Source organism: Sinocyclocheilus anshuiensis, unplaced genomic scaffold, assembly GCF_001515605.1.
Source record: "Sinocyclocheilus anshuiensis isolate Anshui unplaced genomic scaffold, SAMN03320099.WGS_v1.1 scaffold476, whole genome shotgun sequence".
Classification (NCBI taxonomy): Eukaryota; Metazoa; Chordata; class Actinopteri; order Cypriniformes; family Cyprinidae; genus Sinocyclocheilus; species Sinocyclocheilus anshuiensis.
This window is the reverse complement of record NW_015554139.1, coordinates 2638512-2663975: the sequence shown is the minus strand read 5'-3', so window position 1 is coordinate 2663975 and position 25464 is coordinate 2638512. Positions and strand designations below refer to the sequence as shown.

Here is a 25464-nt window from a genome sequence, read left to right as displayed (position 1 = left end):
GCAATCCCTGCCGGTACGAGACTCAAACCCGCAACCTTTGGGTTACGAGTCCAACTCTCTAAGGTGTGTGAGTTGGCCACGGACTTCCCCCGTGGCCTAATGGTTTGTTGCCACAGTTTTGGAAGTGCCTTTTTCTGTTCTAAAGAAGGGGGTGTCGCAATACTTTTGTCCATATGTATGTACAAGTCATTGGTGTTTGGTGATGAGTTTTTGGCTCAAGGTCTGCATTTAAAGTCACACCAGAGGTGTTCAGCTGGGATTAGGACTTGGCTTTATGCAGACCAGTCAAGTTCTTCCACACTGACTGAATCAATCTTTTTTTTTTTTTTTTTACCTTGCCTTATACACAGAGGCATAGTTGTGTTAGAATAGAAATGGGTCCTGTTCAAACTATTGGTATAAAATTAGAAGCACACAATTCCCTAGAATATCATTATATGCTTAAACATTGAGATTTATACTCACGGAAATTACTAAAGTAGTCAAACCTGTTTATTAGAAGGGGGGGGGTCCCCAATTCTTTGGCCAATATAGTGTGTGTTTGGTGCGGTAGGGGGCCCAACCTCATATTCTTTCATAGGGCCCAAAATTGCTAGCGGCGCCCCTGACTGCAGACGCTGATTAACACTGTCCAACAAGAGAAAATGAACATGACGTGAGTGTGTTTATTATCCGCATTTTATTTTGACTTTTTTTTTTCAAAAGTTTTTTTTCTCGAAACTCAACGAGTTTATTCTCAAAATATGAGTTTATTCTCACCAGTTTATTTCGACATTTTTTCTTGAAAAAATGTGATTTTAATCTTGCATTATAATGACTTTAATCTCAAGATGGTTTTATTTTTTTATAATTTTCTTGGCCCTAATCCTCTTCCGTACTCTTCCATATGTTAGCAATGTCTTTTAACAAAGAATGCCGTTTTGTAAATTGTACAAAAAAAAAAGATTTCTCAACTTCAATGTAAAAGTAAGAAAATGTGGACAGTAAAAAACTAAAACCTATTTTGCTATTTTGGCAAAAATAAATTGGCAACAATTCTTTGGTGCAAAAACAGACCTAACTACCTGCACACTTTATCAAACCAAGTGGCCATTATTATACAAAGCTGAAGGAGAAACTGATTAATAGTGTCAATTCTAGGAAGCCTCCTAATCTTCCTCAGCACATGTGCTCCCACTGGAGAAAGTTTAGCCTAAAGGCAGAGAGACAGAGTAGGTCAGGGACATGCTCTGGGTCACAGAAGCCCTTATGAGGCCCTGGTGGACCAGTGGTACAGACAAAAGCATGACAAGAACACATGAAGCTTACTGTCCCTTCAGATTTAACTGGGTGGTGCTTCCCATAAGCTCTGCTATAAAGGAGACAGATGAACCACAGAGGATCACATGTTATGTTAGGCACGCCTGTAGTAGCTACAGTAACTGTACATTTTTTTTTTAAAGATGGATAGTTCTGACTCTAATTCTGATTAAACAAGCCGCTTAAGATGTAAAATGCTGATTAAATGGCACACACCTGTGAGCACATATTCTATAGGGAGATATTGTAACACATTTTTTTTTTTTGTGCTATTTGTAAATTAATGTTACAAACAGCGCTGTTGCCACAACCTTCCCACAGGAGTTTAACATTAATAGAAAACCAGTGGTAAAAAACTACAAAAAATGGAAAACTAAAACACTACAAAATGCAACTAAACTCAAACGTCTTAATCTGAAGTGACAAAGTTCTTTTTTTCTGCAGGGTGGTAGTCATTTATGATAGTGGTTTCACTCCTGCAACTCTTTCTAGTTGGTAAAACTGATGATTACGTTACCGTACTTATGGTCTCGCCTATTAATGCACCAAACTTCTATGTTGTCAATCATATAAGTTTCTTTGCAGTTTAATGTGATTTGTTGTGCACAGTATGTTAATGTGATTCATGCTACAGCAGCTAGCAAACTATTTTTTTTTTTTATGTTGAACATTGTGAGTAGTGTTGCTACAAATGCAACTGCATCATAGTGAAGTCTGTCCATATATATGTATATGCTGAGGAAACAGGGCGGGTCTCATGTCTTGTACGGACCCTAATGGAAGTCCCTGTCGACAGGTGTTTCTGCACATATGTGTTCCTGTGTGCTTGTGTTTGTGCAGTGACTGCACTCCTTTGGGGATATGCAGGAAAAACATCCTCAGGGGATATCCTCCTGTCTGTTTGTGGTAGCTGAGTATTGTTAGATCACAAAATGTGACATGATCCACAATCTTAGTTCTGGTTTGTCTCATGGACACAATGAGAAAACTATTAGCAAAATAATTGTGATTATCAGTTTAACTATTATGCAGCATGACTAAAATGTGACAAAGTTTTAATTGACTAAAACTAGATTATAATTCCCAGACTTTTAGTCGTCCAACACTTGACTAGACTAAACATAAAAACAGTAAATATTATAAAAAAACTTAAAAGGACATTTGACACAGGATTAAATTAAAAAACAGCTGATAAAATTAACACTACTCTGAAGCCATCCACCTCCCCAGCTCCACTTCTAGGTCTGCTATACGATTTATGTATGCCTATCCATGCAGCAGTATATCTCATATGCTTACAGCAGTGTGTCTGTATATCTATTGGCAATAGCAAGTCTCTGTACTTGCTTTGATTTAGTTTGCTGATGTCATATCCATTAATATGCAAAAACTATTTAGAGAGTTGTCATGACTCATGACTAAAATATTTATATTATTTAGTGATGAGGTTTAAAACAAACAATCAAAAAACTCTAAATAAACAAATATGTCACAAACAAACATTTTTGGCCAATGTTTTCAAACTAAATTGGGAAATTGTAAAATATTTTTCTTTTGCCGTCCAGCAAAGTCAGCAGTCTTGTGTAGTGTGACATGCTCACTAAAGGTTGATTATTTTCCTTTGCTATTGCAAGTAAACTTCTCCTCTAATGAAATTCTTTTTCAGAAAAGTTTTTCAATTCTTTTGCAAAATATTAAAGCATGAATTGTTTAGGTCTGTTAAGTATACTGTATGCACTATCTCAAGAAACAGACAGAAAAACACTGTGCACCTGATTTCAGTCTGATATTATATTTAAAAAAATGAATTTGTGAGCTTGGCATATTAGTAAGTTCAATTAACATAATTTTCACCATTCCTTCTAGAATCTCATTTCAACTCTTCGGACATCATGGAGGGTCGACTGCGCCACGACACAAGATTCAGCTACATCCTCAGAAGCAGCCTGCCCTCCTCTAACCTGACGACCAATTCAGTCAATGCCACACATGTCTTCAGTGCGTTCGATGGGTGTGAAGAAATGGTGGCCGGTGTTGTTTTTGACCTAGCTATACAATGCTTCAACGTGATCATAGGAATACCTGCCAACATCCTGGTCCTCGCAAACCTAATAAAGAAACCGAACTGGACCATTAAAGGGTTAGTTCACCCAAAAATGAAAATTCTGTCATTAATTACTCACCCTCATATCGTTCTAAACCTGTAAGACCTCAGCTTTTCAAGTTCATCATCGGAACACAAATTAAGATATTTAGATGAATTCTGAGAGCTCTCTGACTCTCCATAGACAGCAATGTAATTACCACGATCAAGGTCCAGAAACGTAGCAAGAAGATCGGTAAAATAATCCATGTGACATCAGGGGTTCAACCGTAATTTTACGAAGCAGCTGCGTCACGCGGAAAACAACGTATCCGTGTGGCGCAGCTGACACAGAACAGCATACGCTGTTTACGTTCAGTGGATACTCTCCAAAATGGCACCAGGGTGACACAGAGGAGACGAATTGTTGAATAAAGTCGTTATTTTTGTTTTCTTTGCGTACAAAAAGTATTCTCGTAGCTTCGTAAAATTACGGTTGAACCCCTGATGTCACATGGATTATTTTACCAATCTCCTTGCTACGTTTCTGGACCTTGATCATGTAAGGACCCTTGCTGTCTATGGGAGGGTCAGAGAGCTCTCGGGATGCATCAAAAATGTCTTAATTTGTGTTCCGAAGATGAACGGAGGTCTTACGGGTTTAGAATGACATGAGGGTGAGTAATTAATGACAGAATTTTCATTTTTGGGTGAACTATCCCTTTAACTTCTGATATCTTCCTGGGCTGCCTGGCTTTCATGACGCCTACTTTGGATTCATGGCAATCATATCATCCCTCAATCTCTTCCACTGGAGGAGCGCTATGGGTTGGATGGCTTTGAAGTTCTCATATGTAGTGAAGGACACCAGTGGGCCGCTCTTCCTCTCCTGTGTCTGTCTGGATCACTTTATAGCCGTTCTCTTTCCCATCGCATTCGTACAGTTGAAGGACATCAAATACAGGATGGGCCTGACCATCGTGGTTCTTCTGCTCACTTTTGCTTATGCTTCGGCCAAAACCGTTGGTGGCCTACCAAACTTTGAGAAGGTTTTCACTGGTGAGGTCTTGTTTGCTTTCACCTGGATGGTGGTGTGTAACGTGGCCATCCTCTGGGCCCTGAAACGCTCACGAGGCTCCGGTAAAGATGAGATGAATCCTATGAAAAGAAAGGCCTTTAAGATGGTGCTGTCTATCTTGATCATAATCATAAGCAACTATCTCCCTCCAGTGGCTCTGTTCCTCTTTGAAGACCATTATCCACGTAAGATCTTCACATGCTATGTGCAGCCAGTATGTTTTGCCTTTGTAAACATCAGCAGCACTATCCAGCCTTTAACTTACTTATCCCACTTAGAGAAAGTACCATTCTTGCCAGAATCTTGTGTGGAGAAGTTAAGCTGCAAGGAAAAAGACAAGCCCTCAAAGGAATGACATCTCCCTGAAACAGCGTCTGAAATATGCTATTAAAATTATTTAACATACTACTCTAGTAGTAACTGAATTTGCATAGTTCATCAGTTTGCTATATATATATATATTGTACTGGAGGTTTTAGACTCTCAGTTATGTCCGATGAACTGTAACACTGAATTCATTTTCTCAAACCATTCTATATTTAATTATACATAGTTTATAACTTTCTAAGCATTAGTACATAACCATATATATATTACAGCAGAATTGAATTTTGTTTGCATCATTGAATCACTATATTCTTGTCTATAACTGTAAAGCTGCTTTGAAACAATCTGTACTGTATAAAGTACTATATAAATAAAGGTGACTGCATAAAACCGAATAGACGTTCAAAGATTTATTTAAAGACTTGTGGCGCCACCATGTGTTAACAGAGCAAAAATTAGGAAAGTTATTTTATGGAAAGTTGTTTCTTTGAGCTATTTATAACGGAACTCAGAAATAAATCTCTCTATTTAATCTATGTTCAAACGTTTGTTATTTGTCATTTTCAACCATAATTATCATTACATTGGTTAAAGTTAAAATTTGATCCCATAAGGCAATGTTGGCTCTGACTTACCACGAGTGCATCCAGTGGCTGCATCTTTTCTGCGTCTCAGGTTTGTGTTGGTTCAAGAGTTATCACTAGGGTCAAGCAAAGTTTACAGTTGGCCCCAGTCCTTTACCAGGTTACAGGTGAGTTAAGGTATGGATAACATGAATCACTGCAACATCACCAAGTCAGGGTGATAGGATCGTATAGTATAGTATAGTGGTGTAATTTTATAGTATATGCATGGGGCAGTTTTTTCAAGTCTACAATTTTGTAATGATCCAAGCAAATTATAGATCCAAATATATATTCCTGAATTATGAACCTAAGTGAAATCACTTCTTTTTTTTTACTGTTGCTATTCCAGAATATTATGAATATTGTATAATATTATTATTGTATAAGCCCTGCATTGTTTCAGTCTTCCATATAACATACAAAAACTAGTTAAACCATCAGCAATAGACACCACAAGGCCAAATTGCACCTTATCTCTGCGTTTGGAAGAACATTTTGTGAATTAGAGGCTGCATGTTCTTTGCAGTCCTCAACACAGATTCCTTAGCGCATATCATTTTCACAAAAGGCTGACATTTAAATGGATATATTGTACATATCGCATTAATGCTAAAACTATTTGGTTGTGTTGTGTTGACATTAATATTTTGTCAAATTTTGGTTCAGGTGTGTTTGATTAGGGTTGGCGTTAAACTCTGCAGAACAGTGGAGTTATGTTATTTGAACAGGTACATTTGATGAAGAACTTTCACTACCATTGAAAAATTATGTTCTATAAAGTATGTACTGTGGTCTACTGTGTCATCTCACTACATTTAACGACACTTCTCTCGTGGGATAGTAAAGTGCACACTTCAGAATCTCAGTAGAAGTAGTAGGCCATCTTGTTACTTTTCGTCTACTATTTTATGAATTTAGACACTACTCTTTTAACATGCTGTTTTTCATGAACTATAAAGGGATACAGGCATATCTGGACGCAGTGTGGTTCTCCTAGAGCAGATTGAAGATCTCTGTGTTAACAAATAGCTCCCATTGGTATTTAATAACTCTATGAATAATACTCAAATGAACACTTTGTGGCCACAACCTATTGATGTAAGGGTGTAACTAAGAAAAAGGGTCACTAATCAGATCAATGAACAAGTCTTTTTGGTGAAAAGGACAGAAGCTTCAAATCCGAATACCAGATTTTTCTTCTTTTTTTTTTTTCTTTTTTTTAGCTATAGCAAAAATCTAAGAGGCATTAATTGGACATTATTAGAGTAGCAACTAAAAATACAAACTGAATCTGAAAAAATCTGATAGTGTTCTTGATTGTATACTCTTAGGAGCACATGCTGGAGAAAATGATTAGTCTTCACAGGTTTAAAAAACCTCAGGCTCAAAAATGTAAACGTAAAAAGAGAACATGTAGTGTCTTAACAAAACTCTCTGTTGCAAACTGGACTCTCCTGTTCTGTCTTTGTAAAATATGTGTACACACCTTCTAGAGGTGTGAAGAATACATTGTGACCATCTCAGAAAGTTCTGGGAACATTACCAGGCGATGTCCTTGAAACCAGCAGGGACGTTCTGAGAATGTTGTAGGAACATCACATTTCAAAATAAAATATGGTACCCTAAACGTTCTGAGAACATCCTGAATGTTCCGTGAAGGTCTACCAAATAACGTCCCCCAACCCTTAAAAGAACTCCACATCATGACTGTCTCGGAACGTTACTAGGCGAAGTCCTTGACACCAGCGGGGATGTTCTGAGGACATTCTGGGAACATAACATTTCTAGCGGGGATGTGACAAATTGGTTTGTTCACAAGAAAAAAATGAATGAAGTTGTTGTGGCGTTTCATGCTGCATGCATGTACTGTAATGACAAACACCACTGATACAGATTTAGAAAATGCAGTTGTTTGAATATTTTTATTAGCCGTGAGGATAAGCTTGCACAGGCACATTAAGAGAACTGCCTCGGGCTACTTTACACAATACTGATTTAGATGAACCTGTTTAAATCTTTTGATAGGTGTGCATTTATTTAATACATGTGTTGTGTACTATTAAGAGGTTCTCTGTATTAGATATTAGATGATACTTTCACGTAGACACCAACACAGGCTTGGAGAGGATCTGCAAAGGATGCTTACTTTGTGTGTAAAAGTACGGCAACAGCTTTTCTGTAAAGACATGTTTAAAAGTGTATATCATTTCTTGACGCAATGGGTTTGAAAAAATCACCTCCCCTCTGTCCCAGTTCAGCTGAACCGAGATCCTTTGCAGTTTCTCCTCCACTTTTAGAGCAGTTGGGGGTGATGACATAGCCCTGTATTGCCCATCCCGTAGGCAGATGGTCCAGAAGCCATTCTCTGGTCTGGCAGGAACTTCCTGATTTCGCTTCACACTGTCACTGGCCAAGCCCAGGATCCAGTCCTCATTGTCACCAACCTTGATCTCCCAGCTGTGGCTTGCGGAGCTAAAGGCAGTGCAGCCCAGCACCTCTGCACTGATGTGGAAACGCTCAGGGTTACTGGGGAGACCTTGGTTTGGGGTGCTATACTGGAGACTGGTCAGGTTATCTGACAGCGTCAAGCAAGGATGGGCTGTGTTTGGGTCCAGAATTACTGGACCTGACAAATGAAGACAGACATCGAAAACATACTCTAAAATAGCTGTCAAAAAGCTACAAAAACAGCTACAAAAGCTGTCACTGTGGTGGTATCCTTTTAAAAGGTACACCTTTGTACCTTATTTACTCCTAAAGGGTGCATATCAGTACCTAAAGTGTACATATTAAAGGGGTCATATCATGCTATTTCAATTTTTCCTTTCTCTTTGGAGTGTTACAAGCTCTTGGTGCATAAAGAAGATCTGTAAAGTTGCAAAGACTAAAGTTTCAAATCCAAAGAGATATTCTTTATAAAAGTTAAGAGTCAGCCACGCCTACCTAAAATGGCTCGTTCTAACACGCCCCCTCTTGTCTACGTCACGATGTGGGAAGATTTGCATAACTCCGCCCAAATGTTCACGCAAAGAAAGAAGGCGTAACTTTTATTCTCGCTGTAGTATTGTTGTTGCCGCCGTCATGTCGTGAAGATGCTGTGTGCTTCGTTGTGAAAGCGAAACTACTTTGTTTGGCCTTCCAAAAGAGGACGATATCTGCTTTGTCATGCCTAGAGCTGATCCATGCTGATCGCTGAGGAAATACATCAACTTCGTGCTGTGGATCGCCGGATCGGCTTTCACCGTGAACGAAGCAGAGTCACTTGTTGTTTGTCATTTCTCCGATCACAAATGCAGATATAATGTTCTTTTTAGCAGCATCATATGACCCCTTTAATACCTTTTAGAAGGGTACAGATTCATTTACTAATACTTGAGTAATAAAATTCTCTATACTTTTTTTATTTGTCATTTACAAGTAACTAGTTTGAAATTAAATAACATTTCTAAGTTTGTTATTTCAATATCGTTTGATCATGATTCAAACCATTCTTTTTTTCTCTCGCTCTCTTTTTTTTTTTATCAATTTTCATGCAGTTTTATTTAATTATAGCTGTTATTATGACAAAATCCCAGTTTACAGTAAGCAGTACTATCAGCATTAAATACGTATAACTATGCAGCAATATCTACATTAACCCTCTGAGATATTAAGGTTAAAATTTAGAGATACTTACTGTAAGGTGCAACTGCCTTCATCTTCTCCCAGACCTTGTACTTTAGATTCCCAAGATGCTTAGATTCATCCAACAAAGATCCAGGCATGCCTTCTGGATCCTGCAATGTACTGCACATTCTGCAAACATTTTATTTTATTTTATTTATTTTATTTTATTTTATTTTATTTTATTTATTGTGTCCAACATTGTAATAATATATTACAACATCATGTTTTTACTGCATTTATTATTTCATTCATAAGAGATTAAAACATTTGAAAATCATAATATTTCCTTTTTACAAATACTGTGCAGTCACAGTCATGGGTCATAGGATTTATTTATGCTAACAATTATTTTGGGTGTGCCAATTTCTAAAATGAGTTTTATGTTAAAGCAAATTCATCTATAGGTCTAAAAATATATAATTGCCCATCTAAAAAGGTAAATTATTTGACTATTACTACTGTATATCTTAATTTTGCAGATATTTTTAAGCCAAATAAATATAATCAGGCATATTTTACTTGTACCATAATTCTTCTTGCCTAGAGGACAAGTTAAATAAACATAAATGGCACAGCTTACCCCACACTTGCCTATTATTTTCTCAGTGAAATGACCCTGTATGATAAATCAATTAACCCGCTATGTAACCCAATTAGCATTTGGATCTGAGCACACCAGGATGTTTGTGAACTACAGGGCTACCATCAGATTGAATAATCAATATTTGTAAGTCAAATTAATATCTCATTACAGTCTCCAAATAGACAGCATTCTATTTCAAATTCTAGAATTTGAAAAAAAAAGCATTCAATCTAAAATCTGTTTTATTATTTTATTTTATTTTATTTTATTTTATTTTATTTTATTATTTGATTTGACCATTTTGCCATGTCAACATAGAAGACAATTCTCATATAAAATTTAAAAAAAAAAAATCTTAAAAATATAATATAATCATTAAAGAATCTAAGGTTTTATTCATGACAAGCCATACTTATCTTCCTGTGTTTTTGTAGCATTTGATGTATTTATTAATATTCAATTCTATATAGGCTTAATTGAATGTATTATCCCGTACAATGTGAGCTGATGTTGATTAAGTCTTATAGGTAATAAATTGTGAAGTAAATTTTTTAGTTCAGGAATTAATTTTAATACACTGATTATACTAGTAGCTGACATAAAAATGACATAGAGCATATATTTTTGTACTGTATATAGGACAAAAAAATAATAAAAACTCAACGTGGGGCAAATATCATCCCAAATGGATTTAATGTGTGACACCGACAGGTTGCGACCCACCAGTTAAGAACCATAGATTAGAAGCAACAGCAAAGAAAAACAAAAAGTAATGAAAAAAAAGTCATAGATATACTTACCTGTCTATGATAGATTTGAAGTTCTGTAAAAGATTAACATGAATGAATGACTCGATGAATGAATGAGAACTTTATTCCAACAGATGTCAATATTCTCACCTGCAGCAATGTTAAATCTTCAGCGTTTATGGTTTGCTCCACTGTCCTGATCATGTCTGTAAGAGACGAGATCCTCCGTGCGTCGTCATCATCTCTGTTTTTCACAGCAGCGACCCTGTGCTCTTCCTCCTCCTTCAGTGCTGATAACCTGTGCTCTTCCTCCTCATAAAGAAACTGATGGAGCTTGAGAAACTCATCCTTCATTTGCCTGTCAACCCGATTGGCCTGATTCTAAGATAAAAAATTGACATTGATGAAATCTACTGACTGACCTTTTGACAAAAGCAACATATCTGATTAAATATAATATTAACCTTAATGTGCTCCAACGTAATAGCTGAAGATTGTCTTGCTTTATTGAATACCTCCAGCTTGCATTGCAGTACCTTCATGGCAGCATACATTTTATCCTGCAAATGAAATATTGTTTTTAAAAGTAAAACCAAGGATGTATTCCTTAATGTGTGTAAAACAGTACTTCAGGAAGGAGATTTTGCTTTGGGTATCACTTGGCATTAGCATCAGAAATGTCTATCACACATTTAATATTAAATTAAATTAATAATAAAAGAGAAACCAGGGTTATTATAGTTAACTACTACTAAAACTAAAAACATTCAAAAAACTTTCGTTACTTGAAATGAAGACGGACACAGTTTTTGTTTTATCCAGCTGTATTTACTCCAAGTGAAAGATATAACACTAACATGTCAGAACATTTTTATTTATTTTTTTATTTTAAAAACTGAATCACTGAGTTGGAAAAAGGATGACTCCCCTACTAAAAAAAACTTGTAAACTCAATCAGGTGTATCTAATCACCTTCTCAATGGCACACAAAGCCATTTGACTTTCAACTGTGATCAGCTGTGGTTGTTTTGATTATCTCAGCATGAAAAGAGCTTTCCTGGAGCATTTCAGTCATCGGTAGCGCATCTGAAGCAAACAATCAACTATGGGTGGCAAGGCACTATCAAAAGATTGCCGGGAGAAAGTTGTGGACAGGCACAAGTCAGGAGATGGATACAATTTGGCTTCAACACCAAATTATATATCTGGCAGAAATCCAAAACAGCTCACCATCCAAACAACAGCATTCCTCCAGTAAAGCATGGAGGTGGTAAAATCCTGTTTTGGGGTGTTTCTCTGCAGCAGGGACTGGAGTACTTGTCAGGATAGAAGGAAACATGGATGGGGCAAAATACTGTCAAATTCTTGAGGAAAATCTGCTGCCCTCTGCCAGAAAATTGTCAATGGGAAGAAGGTTTACCTTCCAACATGACAATGACCCAAAACACACAGCAAAACTGAGCACACAGTGGCTGAAGGAGAAAAGGGTGAATGTTTTGCATGGCCTAATCAGAGCCCAGACTTAAACCTCATTGAAAATCTGTGCAATGACTTGAAGACTGCAGTCCACAAACAGTCACCATCAAATTTAACTGAACTTGAGCAGTTCGGCAGAACTACTGGAGACAAATCCCAACAGACTAAAGGTTGTAATTAAAGCAAAAGGTGGTTCAACAAATTACTGACACAAGGGGGTGATCCTTTTTCCAACTCATGGATTCTGTTTTTTTATTTTTTTTATATCTTTCACTTGGTTGTTATGAGTTGCACTAAAAACGGGTGTGTGTGTGTGTGTGTGTGTGTGTGTGTGTTGTTTTAGTTATCATGATATATATATATAGCGAGAGAGAGAGAGAGTAATACAAATTTTAATAAAATAAAAATAATTAAAAATAAAGTAATAATTGTATTTTTTTTTTACCCTATGTGGATGTCTTTTGTATATGGTTTGTTAAATAAATTTGTTTATTGTTCATGTTTAGTGAGCTATGTTGACCCACAAAGATTGTATGAACAAATATGTATGTTTAACTTCGTTCCTAAAGATAAGAATAAAAATTAAGTTGAAAAAAAAAAAGGAATAAAAAATTTAGCTAAAATTAAAAAGTAAATAATATAAAAATAAAAACGTATCCAAGATATAAAAAACTATAATGGTATCTCAATGATACTAAAGTAACACTTGAACTTAAAAACGTAATAATCAATAGAATGATTTTTAATGGTTGAGGGCATTTACCACAAATTGTCCATGTTGTCATTTGCTTTAATTTTCACCTCAATTTGATTGGTTGCACACCTTTTTATGTTAACATCAAAAGATTTGGGAAGTGTTTTGTCTTCCCTTTTAAAAGCTAATATGTTTCTTTATAGTGCTATCCAAACTATGCGTAATAAGCATTGTATTTGCATTGAGCATTGGTTTTTTTTTCAGAACAGACCTACAACCCACCAGCTGAGAACGACCACTGCAGAAGAATTAAATGAATGAAGCCTTTCTTTTTCAACACAACCTTCTCTCTCCATGCGTTACCCTGATCCAACTGTGCAAGGATACTCTGAAAGATTTATGTCACATTTTGGAAGGAGTTGATCACATTTTCCCAGAATACAATAGGACGCCTATGCCACAATGGGAGCTTGAAGGAGGGGAATGCAGAAGGTGTTGTTTGAAAGCCTGCCATGGTCTTTTTGGCCGAACACACTGAGATAATGTCAAAGTGAACTTGATAAACAGCATTCTTGTGTTCTGCCGCTGTAAATCAGTAACAGCGGCATTGAGCACGACACAATGTAACACAGTTTGTCAAAACAATGTGGCACTGTCAAACTCTACCTTACAGTCCAGAGCCGCCTCTTCCGTGGGAGAGCAGTCGTGACCTTTGTGCATTTTTGAGGCTTGGCACACCACGCAGATAGGCTCCTGATCCACCAAACAGAAGAGTTTGAGCTTTTCCCCATGTCTCCAGCACAGGATGTTCGATCCAGATGCACTGCCCTGGCCTCTGCCCAGCTGAAACGCTTCACACAGGTTTTTGAGGGCCCGGTTTGAAGGGGGGCTCTTCTTGGAGGCTCTTCTCCTGCAGACGGGGCAGCTACGAAAGATCGCGCTCTCCCAAAAGTGCTTCAGACAGCTCCTGCAGAAACTATGGCTGCACGGCAAAAGCACTGGATCCTGGAAGATCTCGCAGCACACGGGACAGGAGAGGTCCTCTTCAGGAAGGTTTGCAGACATATCCTCTCGTAGGTACTGGGGTTTTAACAGGAGGGATTGTATTCTGCGTTAGACTTCGCAGCTGAAGCTGTTGTTGAGTTTGTGTTAAGCTGTTGTTGAGTTTGAGGTGTTCTCACTCCACTGGTTTCACGGAGCTCAGTCTGTCTTGACATGCATCAGTACAGAAGGAGGGGTCTAAGCACACTGAACTAGTAAAACTAGAAGTCAAGTGTTTTGAATGATGTCGAGAGCCGATGGTAGTTGATCCACATCCTTCAGCATGTTCCCGCAGTCTGATTTGAATAGTAGGTGTGGTTTCTTCCCATACATCACATTAAATACATTATTAATAGATAATGTGTATAAATGTACTTATGCATTGTGACATACACACATGCAAATCTCATTACTGTAATGCAAAACAATCATTCTAATTGTTTACATTGTAATTGTGTGATTCTCACATATCATGGTAGTTTTGGTGTTGTGCTGTTTAATTTATGCTAATTAAAATTATAACAGGAATTAATCTAATGCAGTACAAAGTATTGTAATGACAGCTATAAAATGCCTTAAGTCTGGGCTTAATTGTCATGAAAAAGGCACAGTGCCCAAAAAAATTAACACTCTATTGATTGATTGTAAATTATTGGAGTACGTTTTACAGGAAAATACTGTTTCTACTTCAAAATTTCATATTTAATTCAATGGGGGTTTTTTTTTTGTAATTATTTGTGAAATTTACTAGCAATTTCTGAGTGAAAATATTTTCAAAGTAAATCCTACACCATTTCAGTGTATTATATAGGCATAGCCGGATTTTTCAGATTTTTCTAGCTGTATGTTTGTGATATGTTGTGCATAGGCATATATGATGTTGATCTGATTTTATAGGCAAAACATTTATTTTTATTTTTATTAATATTGTATAGTAAATAAGCACATAAAGTATATATAGTATATTTTACCTAATTGGGTGACATTACATTATTATAAAATAATAATAATAATAATAATAATGCATTATTATAAAATAATAATAATAATAAATGATAGATAGATAGATAGATAGAGAGATAGATAGATAGATAGATAGAACCCAACGGAAATTATATATTCAAAAATATTCCAAATGGAACCTACAAGCTTTTTCTAATGGTTTCATGGTGTTGCCATATATATCTCCAAACGGACTTCTTATGATTGATTATTAAGCACATAGATCATATGTCTGTTTAAATGTCAGTCTAAAGCAAGGCTGTATTTGGATTGAAATGCAAGACGTAATAATTAAAGAATCCAAATAGGATTGATGGACCAGGGCCAGATATAATAATTTGGTAACACCTTACAATAAGGTTCAATTAGTTAATGTTAGTTAATGTATTAATTAACATGAATAAACAATGAGCAATGCAGTATTTATTCATCTTTGTTGATGTTAGTTAATTAAAATAGTCGTTCATTGTTAGTTCATGTTAATTCGCAGTGCATTAACTAATGTTAACAAGCACAACTTTTGATTTTAATAATGCATTAGTAAATGTTGAAATTAACATTAACTAAGATTAATAAATGCTGTAAAAGTGTTGTTCATTCTTAATTCATGTTAACTAATGAACCTTGTTCGAACCAATAATTTAGTATCAGCCATTGAAAATCCCACTGGTCAAGCACCAATCTATTTCATGCTCCAGTGTAGCATCCCACATAAAAAATACCATGGTACTACCATAGTTTATTATTGTAATGAGAAGCCATTTTCCATTCCCTTTGCAATATTTTTCAGACATGTCTTTATAGTCAGTGGTCTTTGGAGAGTCACCTATCATCTCCGTCCAAATCACAGGCAACATCCTATCCGGTGTCTCCACGAGCTCAAGGTCCTCCTTCTCTCCTCCAGTCTTGGTTACCATGGCGACCATAGGCCTATAATAGGCTATATTTACGTATGCATCCGAGTCTAGGCTATATTTCGTTAATCGCTGAAAGAAAATAACATCACATTCATCGGATTCATTGGAATCCGTAAAATGCACATAATCCACACGATTCCAAATATAAGTTAGAGAAACGTTCTTTAAAACAAGTATATGACAATATTAATTGTGAATAATCGATATACTATAATTATTTTCGTTGCATTTAATTATTTCCTCAGCATCATTTATTGTTTAGTATTTTTTTTATCCTTAATGAAATTTGAACTCTACATATTTGATGCTCATTTCATTCATTATTTCTTTTTTTTATTTCTAACGAGATAAATATTATTATTTTTTCATTTTTTTCTGTCTCTCTCTCTCTCTCTCTCTCTCTCTCTCTCTCTCTCTGTCTCTCTCTCTCTCTCAGTTCTAGGAGGTTATCAGCGATGAGCACGGCATTGATCCAACCGGAACATATCATGGAGACAGCGACCTGCAGCTAGACAGGATCAGCGTTTACTACAATGAGGCCACAGGTAGTTTTTTTAAATATCATAAAGGTTGCAGAAGCAAGAATTGTCAGCATCTTTATGCAATATTTAAATAAATATCATATTTGATGACAGCATAAATATTTAGTGGGATCTAAAGGTGACATTGAAATTCTGGGATGTAAAAGCAGTGCTTTTATCGCTAACAAATAAATAATAATAATAATAATAAATCAAATAAAAAAGCTAATAAATCAAATAAAAATGAGAAATGTTGCCTTGCCAACTAACTGAAATAAGTTTAACTAAAATGACAAAAGCACATAACAAAATTACGATAAATGAAATTAAAAGGACAACTGAATCTATAAAAATAAAAGCTCATTCAAAATAGGAATGAAAAATACCACAATTTGAGTTGAATTACTGAAATAAATGAACTTTTCCACAACATTCTAATTTATTGAGATGCACCTGTACAAATAATACTAAAATAACACTGTAAAGGTGCAAATTAAGTTTTCACATTTAATTTTTATGACAACAGATACTTATAATTATTTGTAATTATAATTACATTTATAATTATGAAAATTATATTATTATAATTATTATTTTATAGTCACTAATGAAAGGTAAGCAAAACTGTCACATTGTTAACTCCTTTGCACTTAAAAATGACAAAACCCAAGCTGATACTCTTTGAATCATTCTCAGTCATGGATAACATGATCATTAGGTTTTACACACACTCATTTTCAATAAGTGTTAAGCTGATTTGTATAAAATACTGATTTGTATCGTTTTTAGTAATGCAAAATATAAGCCAACATTGTGGTCTCAGGCTTTTTAAACCACTGCATGTGCACAGAAATCTGCATGCACATTGAAACAAATGTCTGGTTAGTATGACCTACTGTATCCGTCTCTTTGTTTAGGTGGGAAGTATGTTCCCCCTGCCATCTTGGTGGACCTGGAGCCTGGCACAATGGATTCAGTTCGTTCAGGACCCTTTGGACAGATATTTAGACCTGACAACTTTGTGTTTGGTAAGCTAATCTTTCATCAAATGTTTTTTTCAAGTACCTTTGTATTTCCATCACATGCTGCTATAGTATAATTTTACAAACTTAGTAGGTATGAATCCACACTGACAGCAATTAAATGGTCTCTTCTGTTGGATGCAAGAAGGAGTTCAAATTTGACATGGTGGATGCCTGCAAATCACTGTCAGAAGACTGATGGTGATGGTGCACTCTTATGAATGGGAGAAAGTTCAACACACAGTATGGCACAATAAGTCCCGCCTTCTAAATAAAAGAGCCACTCGCTCATTGCTAAAGTCATCACCAGCTACTGTTAGAAGCTCTGGTTGCACGTTGGCTTTACCAACCTGAAAACCTTTTTTAATGCTATTTCAGCACAAGAAACACCATTTATGGGACAGTATGTGCCAGATGTTGTTGCTAGTTTGAATTATGTTATGCAAATGTAAGTTTGGCCAGTTTTTGAGATTTCTGGATCTGCCCATTCAAGTAGATAGAGCTTGGTCTTGGATGCCTGAAACAGCTGCCTGAAGGTGTTGAAATTATGGCCTTTTCTTGAAAGGGACTTTCAACGCTACATTTTTATGATTGCAGGTCAGAGTGGTGCTGGAAACATCTGGGCCAAAGGTCACTACACAGAAGGAGCAGAGCTAGTGGACTCAGTATTGGATGTTGTTCGTAAGGAAGCAGAAAGCTGCGACTGTCTGCAAGGCTTTCAGCTCACCCACTCTCTCGGTGGAGGCACTGGCTCCGGCATGGGCACCCTCCTCATCAGCAAGATCCGTGAAGAATATCCCGACCGCATCATGAACACTTTCAGCGTGGTACCCTTACCCAAGGTGTCCGACACCGTGGTGGAGCCCTACAACGCCACGCTGTCCGTCCACCAGCTGGTTGAGAACACCGACGAGACCTACTGCATTGACAATGAAGCTCTCTACGACATCTGCTTCCGCACCCTTAAGCTCACCACACCAACCTACGGCGACCTCAACCATCTCGTCTCGGCCACCATGAGCGGCGTCACCACCTGCCTCCGCTTCCCCGGCCAGCTCAACGCCGACCTTCGCAAACTGGCAGTCAACATGGTGCCCTTCCCCCATCTCCACTTCTTCATGCCCGACTTTGCTCCACTCACCAGCCGAGGCAGCCAACAGTACCGCTCGCTCTCCGTGCCCGAGCTCACGCAGCAGATGTTCGACGCCAAGAACATGATGGCCACCTGCAACCCCCGTCACGGCCGCAACCTGACCGTGGCCGCTGTCTTCCGTGGACGCATGTCCATGAAGGAGGTGGATGAGCAGATGCTGAACGTCCAGAACAAGAACAGCAGCTACTTCATCAAGTGGATCCCCAACAACGTCAAGACCGACATCCCACCCCGCGGGCTCAAAATGGCAGCCACCTTCATCGGCAACAGCACGGCCATCCAGGAGCTCTTCAAGCGCATTTCCGAGCAGTTCACCGCTATGTTCAGGCGCAAGGCTTTCCTCCACTGTTACACCGGCGAGGGCATGGACGAGATGGAGTTCACAGAAGCCGAAAGCAACATGAACGACCTGGTGTCTGAGTACCAGCAGTACCAGGACGCCACCGCCGAAGAGGGCGAGTTCGAAGAGGAGGGCGAGGAGGAGGTCGCCTAAATCGCAACCATCTGCCGAAATAGTATTCCTTCCGCTCCATCCCCCACATTTCATCCTTCTCACCACAGACCAGTGCTCTCCAGAACAATGAATGGGTTTTTACATTCAGTATCCGTCAATGACAGTCATCACCCCCACCAGTGACATTTTGAGGAATTGTGAACTTTTGGTTTGGTTTTGTGTTTCTGAATGTTCTGAATGCACAAATTCAACAAATTCTCTGTTTTGGAGGGATGATTATTTTTAAATCATACCCTATTTATTGCATCAAAATTTGTTAATACTTATATTTAAGGGTGGATAATTTTATCAGTTGTTTACTGCAACAATACACAACTACAATAACTTTGTCTAGTGCTCTTATGAAAGTTTATAGCATGATTGATGAAAATTTAACTATACTGAATGACATGGCAATGATGGCATAGACTTCTTCATGGCTAGTTTTTGCGTATTTCATTTCATTCTGTAATCTACTTGTTCTATAGATCTGTGTGTACTAGTGTTAAATGCTACTGTTTTCGACAGCGTTGATAACGTTTATGATAATATCATGATAATGTTTGCGTTTCCCTTACCGAATGTCTTTTTTTTTTTTTTTATTGAACATTATCAATTTACGCACTCATATGGAGAACAATAAAATGCATATGACAAAATATACACTTTACCAATCACATCTCCATCATACATAAATGTCCATGTGTGTATATATGTATATCTCTACATACAATAACAATAAACAAAACAAACATTCTTTAAACATTTGAGGGGGGTTCAAGGAGGGAAAAAAAAATAAAATAAATAAAGGGTACAAAATCTTACCAGTCTTAAAAGGAAAGAGACTCATACATGGTTATATACAATTCCCCAAGGGATTGATTATCTTTGGATAAGTGTTTTAAAGATTCTAAGTATTTTTTACATTCATTTTTAAAGCAATTTAAAGAGGGTTTACTGTTATTCCACTTACTTTTGTGTATATGATATTTACCCATTGTAATAATAATGTTTAACATCAATGACATGTTTTTCGAAAGACCATCTGCACAACCAAAAACCAAAACCTGAAACAAATTCAGTGATGGAATATCAGTGTTGATATCAATATTTAGCCAGCTGTAAAGATCCTGCCAGAACTTCAATGTGATTGGACAAGAAAAAAATAAATGTTCAATGGTTTCAGGCTCTTCTAAACAAAAAACACAAGGATCTACTTCAAAACGGAATCTTTTCCGTAAAATTTCGGCAGCTGGATACACATTATTAATAATCCTAAACTGAATATCCTTCATTTTAGGTAGAATTGGCCATTTAAGATAATTACAGAATTTGTTTTTAAATATTTCATTTTCAAATTGTTTTAATTTTGAAGGTGTATTGAAGTCTGCAAATAATTTACATTACCCCTTACCGAATGTCGTATCAGCAAAAACCTGTCCATGGGCTTTTTTGATTGCTTTCCGTTTAAGTGCCGGCGATGCAGTGTTGCCAGATATAGATAGGGCTACTAAAACAAACAAAAAACAAAAAATAAATTCTCGCAGCGATCATTTTCATATCACGGACGCTAAACATTCTTGCAAACTGTCTAAACTGAATTATACATGTCATGCAGGCATCCATATGAGGAGTTTAACAGCAAATTAGTCATTCAAAGAACTCGTTTTATTTTTGAACATGAAAAATTTACCGAGGTCCGGACCTCGTGGCCTCATAGCTGGTTACGGGCCTGGTTAAGCTATGAATGTTTTAATTAACATTAGTGGTTCTCAACCAGGTGAACACAGGATGGCTTAATTATTTAAAATAAGACAAAACAAGCTTTAAAATGAGCTAAAACAGTTGAAAACCAAAATGTGAGCTGACATATTTCTTATTTAAATTTGTTCCCTCAACAACTTTCATTTTTATTTATGAACCATGGTTCTCACAGTCTTGGAAAACTTGGATATATGAGGGAATAAATATACATTTTTCTAGTTATGTCAAGCTTTAAAATATTTCGTCGGGTAGAAATCACAAACAACTTGAAAAGTTATATTTTAATTCGATTTTTAAAATATTTATTTATTTAATTATTTAATATATTGCAACTGTTTTCGAAGCCTTTGAATATTGTCTTTGTCAATGTTTGGGGCCCTGAAGTCAAAAAGATTGAGATCATAAATTAATTTATTAGCCTATTAGTTTCCTGATATTATCTTTCAAATGCACAGTATGTCATTGTTACTATTGTATTTTGTTAAACCAAAGAAAATGGCAGCATACAACAACTGCCTGAAAGACAAACTAAACCACTAGAGAGCAGTGTTCCTGAAAACAACGTGCTGAACATGCTTTTCTTAGATCTAGTCCTCAGCTCTTGCAATGTTCTTGGCAAGAAAATCTGTGAGACAGCCTTAAGTGATGCTGACTAATTACTCTACTATGCTTCTTAAGAAAGATACTCCTCCATGCAGACCCAGATATTATTGTAGTGTCAGCACTCATAGGACATTTATGTAATGTCATAAAACTCCAAAGAAGCCTACACCTATCCAGCTACAAATTTTCAACAGATGTTTGTGGATTGGGGTTAAGGGGTTAAGTTCCAACGCAGAAGTAAGCTATTTTCTGCCAATGTGCAAGAATTCTGATTCATTAGCTGCTGGGCAAATAATTAGAAGAATAACGGTAAACAGTAAATTAGTTTGCGCTACAATTAAGATAATACAATAATGTGATAACAAATACCAACTTGCAACATCGAGCAGAATAACAGACTGTTTTGTACAGCTCAAATAATTGTAAGCGGATGACACACTACAAAATAGCTGCACCCACTATTGTGTATAAAGAAATAATGCCCAATGGGTAAATAGACCATGTGTCAGAGAAACAAGTGCGCAGCCTTCTTTACAATTTTGTCTTTGAACTTCCGTTTTAATGGTAGCTCTGTACAGCGGATGTCATAACAAATGTCAGTACACTGGGAAGATTTTAACATGAGCGGTTCATTCATAAATTTGTACGACCTTACCTTAATACAAACGGAAGACAGAAGATGACCAGCACAGCACAGTCCTGCTAAATTTCACAATCCACACCTGTTCACCATATCACGGCACAGCAACTTATTTTTGTTGCATAGTAACATTCTATGATGTTAGCTTCAGGGGAAGAATAACACTTAATGAATTAGCTAAATATTATAATGTTTTAATGAAAATTTGTGCTGTCTCCTCAATATTTTATAAAAGCAAAGGCACCTCGCCGTGCTGTATTGTAAATATAGTGAGTGTTGTGCCTAACAAAACCCATTAGCAGTGATTAATTTTAAATATAAACGGCACGATTTAACAGATTCTAAAAAGCTGAAATGTGAAAAGGCACTCCAGTGAAACAGAATGCATTACATATTTGAGTGTAAACATTCATGCAATGATAAAAGAATCAAAAATGATTCCAAGTAGAATTCATTGTTGCATTGATCAAATTTCTGGAAAATTTATATTAGATTAAATAATATAGGTAAGAAAACATTACTGAGGTAAATCGAGACAAATACAGCTATTGAAATAATTTGAGAAGTGGTTTCAACAAACATATATGAGAGCATGAACATCTTATATTGTGAGCAAATTGATTTGGATAAATATTTAAAGGTGTAGTGTGCATAATCTAGTGCCAACAAACAGAAATGCAAAAATAATGACTAATTTAAACAAGCTTCCGTTATTCAGTCAAACATATAGTCCCGCCCCCAAATTCACACCATTGGTTAGCTGATGCCGTTAAAGTGATAGTTCACCCAAAAACATTTTTTTTCCCATACTATGGAAGTCAGTGGCTACTGTCAACTTGTTTGGTTACCAACATTTTTAAAAATATCTTTCTGCTCAACAGAAGAAAGAAACTCATACAGGTTTTGAACAACTTGAGGGTGAGTAAATGATGACAGAATTTTCATTTTTGGGTGAACTATCCCTTTTAAGTCTGGCCCATTCTGAATGCAAAACAAACAAACTGCAATTCTGTTTTGTGCCACTAGGGGTGCAGAAATTACATGCTTCACCTTTAAATTTATCTTAACACTACATACAAACATCAGCATTTGTATATGTAACGCAACCATTAAAACAGGTAACACAACACAAAATGAAGTATTCAGAGAAAAGCTACCAGGCTAAAATGGCATACAATGCTAGAGAGCTGCACGTGCTGATCAATACGTTGCCTTTTGGAGAGAGAATCTGTTCCTTCAAGTTTCTTCCAAGTAGTCAGACTCGCTTTGTTTAGCCAAAACATAGGGCTAAGTTTGTGCCTTGTGTCTTCAGAAACGTTCCTTAGTTAATGTTTAACCGTTTAACCATTTTGGAATTGAGTCACTGTTATCATGTGCAGTCATAAACCAGTGTGTCAGATCAGTCTCTCCTCCTTGGGTAGTTTCAGAGCGTCAGGCGTCTCTACACTACGCACCCCTGACTGCTCCTCTGAGCTGGGTCGATACGTCCCTTCCGTTTGTCTCTTCTTCTTCACCACGCAGAACAGAAACAACAGAACCGCTGTCAAAATAGCCAGCAGTCCCAGGACCACAGTTGGTACCACAATTGCCACAATATTAGGGCCCTGGACAAAGAAAAGTTGGAGCGTTAATCAACTGAAGCAGTACAACAGGATGCTAAACTGCATTAAACACTGACTTGATCGCATAAAGAAATCAAATATTGTGATATGTTTTCATTCCAAGGCAATTCAGAATTGTAATAGAGTTTAAATTGAGGTAGCAAGCAAGATCCAGTGTTAAAATTTATTTTAAGATGTCCTTGTTACAGCGTAATTATATGTTTAAATGCTGAATAATATTAATTAACACCATGTACTTACTATAGGGTTGGGACTGGTTTAGGGCTAGTTGCATGTAATTATGCATAATTTACTGTTATTACTATAGTAATAACATGTAACAAGGACACTGAAAAGTGAGAAGTGTTACCAGATGCAGTAAACATTTCAATTTGAGGATATAGTAAAATGGAATGAAATTATTTTTATTCATTCATGTACTACACAGCACAACTGTAAAAAATAAAAAAAAATAAACAATTATTCCGCCTCAGCATCCGGTGTAAGCACTGAGAAATGTAGGGATTTGTGTGTAGAGTTTTGCAGTAACAGTTCACCAAATCTGACTCATGTGTTAAAGCAGGGAAATAGTGTGTATAGTTCAGCAAAATGGATGTGCTTTTTGAAAAATGACGTTATGGTTTTGAAATTTTAGTTCAAAAGCCGGGTTATAGTGTTTTAGCAATCGAGAAAAACTGTAAACGAAATTCATTCTTTTAATTTCAGCAACTGCTGTTGGTGCAGTTTTTAATAATATGTTCAGTATTTTTTTATCATTATGAATTACCCATAAACATAAATGTCAGTAAGATTTTCATTATTTCTGTTTTTTTTTAAGAAACTAATCATTTTATTCACCAAACATGCATAAAATTGTTTAAAAGTGTTTTCACAAAAATAATAAGCAGCTACTTTTCTCAACATGGATATTAATAAGAATTTTTTTTCTGAAGGATCATGTGACACTGTAGACTGGAGTAACAATGCTGAAAATTCAGCTTTGCATCACAGGAATAAATTACATTTCAAAATATATTCAAATAGAAAACAGTTATTTTAAATTGTAATAATATTTCACAATATTACTGTATTTTGATCAAATATCAAAGTATGCAGCTTTGGTGAACATATAAGAAACTTATTTCAAAACATTTTACTAAATCTTACTAATCCCAAGAAGAACAACTTATTTCCCAACTTATTAGTTTACCTTAAGTTTTCAGATTCAATTTCTTATTCTCAATTTTGGTAAACTCTGATTCTTAAAGATCAAACAATATGGAGAGAGGAAATAAACACACGACTACACCTCAGGAGAATCTACTTACTGGGCTGGGAGTTGTAGAGTTACTGGGCATTGTGGTCGTTTCCCCTGCAAATAGAAAACATTTCAATGAGATAACCAATTGTACAGATTTGGAATTGTCACGATCTCTAGCTGTCCATCCCAGACTTCTACCACTCCATCAAATACTTCATTTCCCATAATCCTTTGCCCGGACTCATCAACACTCACTGTTTGCACCTGTGTCTCATTTACCCTGTCTGCTCACCCTATATACCAATTATTGGTTTGTAAACATTCAGGATGCTCGCGCATCATGGTTGCAGAAAACCCGGGAGAGATAGCCTCTACAGCTAGAGAATTTCACGGATACGGTACAAAATAGTTAGGTTTAAAAAGATTATAAATTATATTGATTAGATGTCATTTTCAAAATGTTCTATGCATATTACAAGAGCTTGTCACCCAGCGATAAGCACTGTTATTCAACGAAATTGACGTTAGCGAGTGGGATAGTCTTACAGATCCGAAACAGGGATGACGTTTTTTGTGGGCGGAGCCTATCTGGAGGCAGAAAATGACGGTTTTCAAGCGGCAGTCTATGGAGCTATGGAATAAAAGAATAAAAAAAAGGTACATTTGATTTTATATTTCAAAATTATGACTTTATTCTTGCAATTCCGAGATTATATCTCACAGTTCTAATAAGGAAAAACAACTCGTCATTCTCTCTTTTCCCCTCGGCTCTTCTGGCTTTTTTCAGAATCGGAATCAGAATCAGAATGAGCTTTATTGCCAGGTATGTTTACACATACGAGGAATTTGTTTTCGTGACAGAAGC

At 36.5% G+C, this 25464-nt stretch overlaps 3 protein-coding genes and 1 pseudogene across 3 annotated transcripts in view; 2 read left to right on the top strand and 2 right to left on the bottom strand.

The window, feature by feature from the left end:
* Positions 1–3191: 3191 nt before the first annotated feature.
* LOC107670470 (G-protein coupled receptor 183-like) lies at positions 3192–4815 on the top strand (annotated as a pseudogene).
* Positions 4816–7209: 2394 nt separating this feature from the next.
* Positions 7210–13909, bottom strand: LOC107670454 (zinc-binding protein A33-like). The gene is made up of 6 exons (XM_016463057.1): positions 13248–13909; positions 10876–10971; positions 10562–10792; positions 10463–10485; positions 9090–9208; positions 7210–8039 (listed from the first exon to the last, which is right to left on the bottom strand). Exons 1-6 carry the CDS (start codon positions 13644–13646, stop codon positions 7510–7512), a joined length of 1398 nt encoding a protein of 465 aa, XP_016318543.1. The 5' UTR covers positions 13647–13909; the 3' UTR covers positions 7210–7509.
* A 990-nt stretch (positions 13910–14899) lies between these two features.
* Positions 14900–18928, top strand: LOC107670446 (tubulin beta chain). The gene is given in 5 exon segments (XM_016463045.1): positions 14900–14908; positions 15429–15533; positions 15978–16086; positions 16980–17090; positions 17682–18928. Coding segments are annotated over 5 exon segments (1383 nt in total). The 3' UTR covers positions 18731–18928.
* A 3766-nt stretch (positions 18929–22694) lies between these two features.
* Positions 22695–25464, bottom strand: part of crb3a (crumbs homolog 3a) — a 7973-nt gene continuing 5203 nt past the window's right edge. The window contains exons 3-4 of the mRNA XM_016463063.1: positions 24667–24710; positions 22695–23341 (exon numbers count right to left, since the gene is read on the bottom strand). Of these exons, the coding sequence (XP_016318549.1) occupies positions 23132–23341; positions 24667–24710 (254 nt within the window). The 3' untranslated portion in view covers positions 22695–23131. The remainder of the gene's footprint in view (positions 23342–24666; positions 24711–25464) is intronic.